This window comes from Bos javanicus, chromosome 25, assembly GCF_032452875.1.
Source record: "Bos javanicus breed banteng chromosome 25, ARS-OSU_banteng_1.0, whole genome shotgun sequence".
In the NCBI taxonomy this organism is placed as follows: Eukaryota; Metazoa; Chordata; class Mammalia; order Artiodactyla; family Bovidae; genus Bos; species Bos javanicus.
The window spans coordinates 41,688,376-41,693,375 of record NC_083892.1 but is presented as its reverse complement, the minus strand read 5'-3'; the positions used below and the strand labels follow the sequence as shown (position 1 = coordinate 41,693,375).

The following is a 5,000-nucleotide window of genomic DNA, read 5'->3' as shown; positions in this document are numbered from 1 at the left end:
CAATGTGACAGTTTCGGAAAGAGCGGATGATGAATCTCCTATTATTGGATCAGTCTATTTGCCGCTCAATGTCTCTCTGTAATTGGAGCAACATCACTTTAAAGGTTCAGAGAGTACAGCATTTCTGGTGAAAAATCCCCACAACACGCCGGTGAATGTTTTAAAGGGAAATCTATTAGTGATTTGCGGAGGGGCGGGGGCCGGCGGCGGGTGGTGGCGCGGGCGGGGGCCGGCGGGGCCGGGGTGGGGGGCGCGCCGGGGGCCCGCGCCGGGCCGCGCCCCGCCCGCCCTCCCCCGTCTTGTTGTGACAGTTCCTGATACTGTTTATTGAGGTGCATGTCAGGTATAATTAGCAATCGATATGGAAAACGGCTCCGTGCGCCCAGCACGCCTCTGACGTCAGAGCCGATTAGCGCTTCTTATTGGTCCCAAATTCCCCGGGCCGCGGCTAATTACCGGGAGCTTGATGTTGATAAAGTAAAGCGCCGGAGTGCGGGCGAAGCATGTGTAGGGCTCCGGGTCCCTGTCTCCGCCGCCGCCGTCCGCGCCTCCCGCCGCTGGCCCGCCCCGGCCCCGGCCCGCGCTCCCGCGCCCCGCCGGCCTCCCGCGCGAGATGATGGACGGCCGCCTCCTGGAGCACCCGCATGCCCAGTTCGGGGGCTCGCTGGGCGGCGTGGTGGGCTTTCCCTACCCGCTGGGCCACCACCACGTGTACGAGCTGGCCGGCCACCAGCTGCAGTCGGCCGCCGCCGCCGCGGTGCCCTTCTCCATCGACGGCTTGCTCAGCGGCTCGTGCGCCGCCGCCGCCGCCTCGGTGGTCAACCCCACGCCGCTGCTGCCGGCCGCCTGCGGGGTGGGCGGCGACAGCCAGCCCTTCAAGCTGTCAGGTAGGCGCGGCGGGCGAGGAGGGGGCGGCAGGGGGCAGGGGACCCCGTCTGGCGAAGGAGTGGCTCGCGGGCGGCCGTGGAACTGGCACCGCGGCCGCCGCTCCGGGGCCGCCTCGCTCGCCGCTCTCCGCCGGCTCAGGGCGCGCGGCAGCCCTGTCCGCTCGGCTGCCCCTCCTGGACAAAAGCGGGTGGCGGCCGCGCTCCGGCAGGGCCGGGGGCTGAGCCGCGCGGCGTCCTGTGCGTACCCGCAGACTCGGGGGACCCGGACAAGGAGAGCCCGGGCTGCAAGCGGCGGCGCACCCGCACCAACTTCACCGGCTGGCAGCTGGAGGAGCTGGAGAAGGCGTTCAATGAAAGCCACTACCCCGACGTGTTCATGCGCGAGGCTCTGGCGCTGCGCCTGGATCTGGTCGAGTCCCGAGTTCAGGTAAAGACCCGCCGTGCGCCCAGCGACTCGGCATCCCGCCGGCGGCATGCGCGGCCCGGCCCGCCTTTGTTCTCGACCTCCAGGTGGGAGACCGCAGGCTCCGCCAGAGCCCGCCGCGCGCTCGCCGGCCGGAAGCTGGGGGCTGGGGGCTCGGCGCCCCGCGGAGAGAGAAGCGGGCTTCCCGGGAGGGAGCCGAGCGACTCGGGAGGGGCCGGAGAACGGCAGCTGCGTTCGAACCGGGGAGCTGCGTGACAATGGGGTCCGGCGACCGCGCGACACGAGGCTGGGGCGGGCGAGGTGGCCAGGAGGACCCGGCCCGGCTCGGACTTGGAGGAGACCCGGAGAAGGCGGGCTTGACGCCTCCGTGCCGGGGCTGGGGGCTCGCCCCCGAGCCTACGGCTAACGCGTTTGTTTACTTTCGTCTCTGAAATATTCACATGGAAACATACTTATCACTTTGCAGAAGGGGGCAGCTGAGGCGGAAACTTGAACACTTAAAACATGCGGGGGGGGGGGCGGGTAGGGTGTCTGAATCTTCAACACCATCGATTATATCTTTTTTCCCCTCCTGTAATTTGATTTTCTTCCGAGACTGTCGGCGGTATTCTTTTTAAAAATACAGTGTCGATTTGGTGCGTTGAAAATTCAAGATGAATCATGCATAATTAAATGTTTCCCTAAAGTACAGACATCTTTTTTAGGTCAGTGCTGTGGGGAGCGGGGTATGGGCCACGATGTGGGCGCCGGACTTGGAGGCGCCTGTTTAGTACCAATAGCTTTGTCTAAAAAGGTGTCCTCTCCTGTGCCTGGGCCTCCCTGCTTGACCTCTTCTATTTGTAAATCCTTTTATCCAATTTGTTCTAAGTGTCTTAAGTGAAGTCAAGACCTCTTCATTCCTCCTTTAACGTGGTAATGAGTAATTCTGGGTAACGGGAAGCAGACCGGAATATACACCTCACCCCCCACCCCGTTCAGGAAAAAAGATATTTAAAAAGAGAGAAAGGGCAGCAGCAGTCCTGGGGAGGTTACCACTTAACACCCAGAACCTTGGCACTGAAAAGGCTCCCCGTGACCAGGCCGGCCTGCTATTGTGCGGGTCTCTACACAGCCGGGAACAAAGAATTCGAATTACCGCGATCTTATGGGGAGGGTCCTGTGCCGGGGCTCCTCGGGATCTGAATCTGTGGTGCTGGAGCCAGGGTCTAGGGTGGCTGCCACCCTGCCGGCCCGCGGGGCTCCCAGGATCAGGCCTGCGGAGGGGGCGAAGGTGCGGGTGGGCCCTGGCCGCTCCTCTGCAAGGCCTGGCAGCTGGCCTCCTGCTCCCCTGACCGCCAGTCCCCTGGTTCCAGCCAGTTCGAGGGCTGTGTTGGTGCTCTGGCCTGGAGCTTTCAGAAAAACGGGGGGTGGGGGAGAGCAGGCTGCTGAAGCTCTCCCTCCCAAGTTCAGCTCCCCAGGCCCTTCTGGGAGAAAAAGCACCCAAATTTCCCTTCACTGGAAACCCCCAAATCTGGGCTTTGACTCAGTCCCCAGGGAGCTGAAGACAGGTGTGGAGGGCAGCTGCGCCCTGCGGCTCCTGGTCCTCAAGCCAGACGCTCAGCCCTGGGCCAGTCGGGCTGCTTAGAACCCAAGCTGTGAGAAGCCAGGAGAGGCGAGGAGGGGCCCTGCCCTCTGCCTCCCAACCAGGAACCCAGCGCCCTCGGTCAGGGGCCAGACCGGTCCTGCCCAACGAAGGGGCAGCTCCCAGTTCCCCGAGGTGAGAAGCTGGAGCGGGAAGCCGGCGAGAGGCCCTGTCGGCCTCCTTCTGGGTGGAAAAAGATACACCTGCAGCCTGATACCGAGATCCGGCTCAGGGCCGGCTGGGCCGTGTGGCTCGGCTCCCGCCCCCTGGCCGGAGCCGAGGCTGTGCAGGCCTGTCTGTGGGGAGTGGGGAGGCCCGGGCCTCCCACCGCCTGACCGTGCCCCCCTCCTCTCCCCTATCCGGCTGCTCTAGGTCTGGTTCCAAAACCGCCGTGCCAAGTGGAGGAAGAAGGAGAACACCAAGAAGGGCCCGGGGCGGCCGGCGCACAACTCCCACCCGACCACGTGCAGTGGTGAGCCGATGGACCCGGAGGAGATCGCGCGCAAGGAGCTGGAGAAGATGGAGAAGAAGAAGCGCAAGCACGAGAAGAAGCTACTCAAGAGCCAGAGCCGCCACCTGCACTCGCCCGGCGGCCTGTCCCTGCATAGCGCGCCCAGCTCCGACAGCGACAGCGGCGGCGGTGGCCTGTCCCCGGAGCCGCCCGAGCCGCCGCCGTCTGCCGCCGCGGCCAAGGGCCCCGGCGCGCACAACGCTGGCGCCGCCAGTGCAGCGCCCGCACCGCCTGGTGAGCCGCCTGCGCCCGGCACCTGCGACCCCGCCTTTTTCCCGAGCCAAAGAAGCGGCGCTGGCCCGCAGCCGCGGCTAGGCCGCCCCGTGGACAAGGACGTGGCCCCGTGTGCACCGGGGGCGGTGGCGGCTGAGCGCGGGGCCGCGGGCCCGCCCAAGGCCAGCCCGTTCAGCGTGGAGAGCCTGCTCTCCGACTCGCCGCCGCGCCGGAAAGCGCCCCCCGCCAACGCGGCTGCCTCGGGGCTGGACTTCACACCCGGGCTGCCGTGCGCGCCGAGGACCCTCATCGGCAAGGGCCACTTTCTGCTCTATCCCATCACGCAGCCGCTCGGCTTCCTGGTGCCGCAGGCCGCACTTAAGGGCGGCGCAGGCCCTGAGCCCGCGCCCAAGGATGCGCCTCCCGCCCCCGCCGTGCCGCCCGCTCCGCCTGCTCAGGCCAGCTTCGGGGCCTTCCAGGGGCCCGGCGGCGCTCCGGACTCGGCCTTCGCGCGCCGCAGCCCCGACGCTGTCGCCTCCCCGGGGGCCCCGACCCCGGCGCCTTTCCGGGATGCCGCGGCCTCGGCTGAGGGCGGCGGTGGGGACGGCGCGGATGCGGGCGCCACCTGCCCAGCGGCCCCGCCGCCTTCGCCGCCGCTTGCGCCGCCGCCCGGGCCTGGCTTGCCGGCTCCCAGCCCCGCTGCAGAGCCAGCCGTCGGCGGGGCCCCCGAGCCAGGCGCCCCGACCGGACCCAGCGCGCGGGATGGCGAGGAGGTGGACATGGACTGAGGGCGCTCAGCCGGGGAGGCGCTCAGCCGGCCGGCGCCCGCTCGCTCAGGCTCCGGCTCACACAGCAAAATCAGGTGATCGGCTTCGAAACACTGCTCTTTCCTCTTTCTTCCGTTTCCTTCCTTTTATTTTTATTATTATTATTATTTTTTTTTTTTTTTTTAAGAAAAACGCTGTTATCAGTTCGGACGTAGGCAGCAACCCAGGACTGGGGGGTTGAGACCCTCCTCCTCTCAAGGGAGCACAAAAAAAGAAAAAAGAAAAAAGAAAAAAAAAAGCCCCTCCCCTACAGAACCCACAACGAGAATCCTCAGCCTCGTAAAATGCAAAAATGTCTAAGAATATTTATATATGTACCATTTTTTATAAATAAAGCTGGTCAAACGCAAGCTCTCCGGTCCACTTTTTTCCAACATCTGAATGCCCAGCCCGGCCCCTGCCCCGCCCCGCCTTCCTCTCCTCTCCTCGAGGGTGGGACTAGGCTCCTCACCTCCCCCGAGATCCGCGCTTAATGCCTCCTTTTGTGTGCGTGTGTGTTTGTGTTTTCTGATTGAAC

General features: G+C 65.2%; 1 protein-coding gene across 1 annotated transcript; it reads left to right on the top strand.

The window, feature by feature from the left end:
- Positions 1-613: 613 nt before the first annotated feature.
- Positions 614-4,923, top strand: UNCX (UNC homeobox). Its single transcript, XM_061402386.1, has 3 exons — positions 614-887; positions 1,139-1,314; positions 3,305-4,923. The coding sequence occupies exons 1-3, from the start codon at positions 614-616 to the stop codon at positions 4,442-4,444; spliced, it is 1,590 nt and encodes a 529-aa protein (XP_061258370.1). The 3' UTR covers positions 4,445-4,923.
- Positions 4,924-5,000: the final 77 nt, after the last annotated feature.

Coding starts and splice junctions, on each gene's coding strand:
- UNCX (XM_061402386.1), top strand. CDS start 614: ATGATGGACGGCCGCCTCCTGGAGCACCCGCATGCCCAGTTCGGGGGC. Junction 888..1,138: donor CCAGCCCTTCAAGCTGTCAG/GTAGGCGCGGCG, acceptor GCGTACCCGCAG/ACTCGGGGGACCCGGACAAG. Junction 1,315..3,304: donor TGGTCGAGTCCCGAGTTCAG/GTAAAGACCCGC, acceptor CGGCTGCTCTAG/GTCTGGTTCCAAAACCGCCG.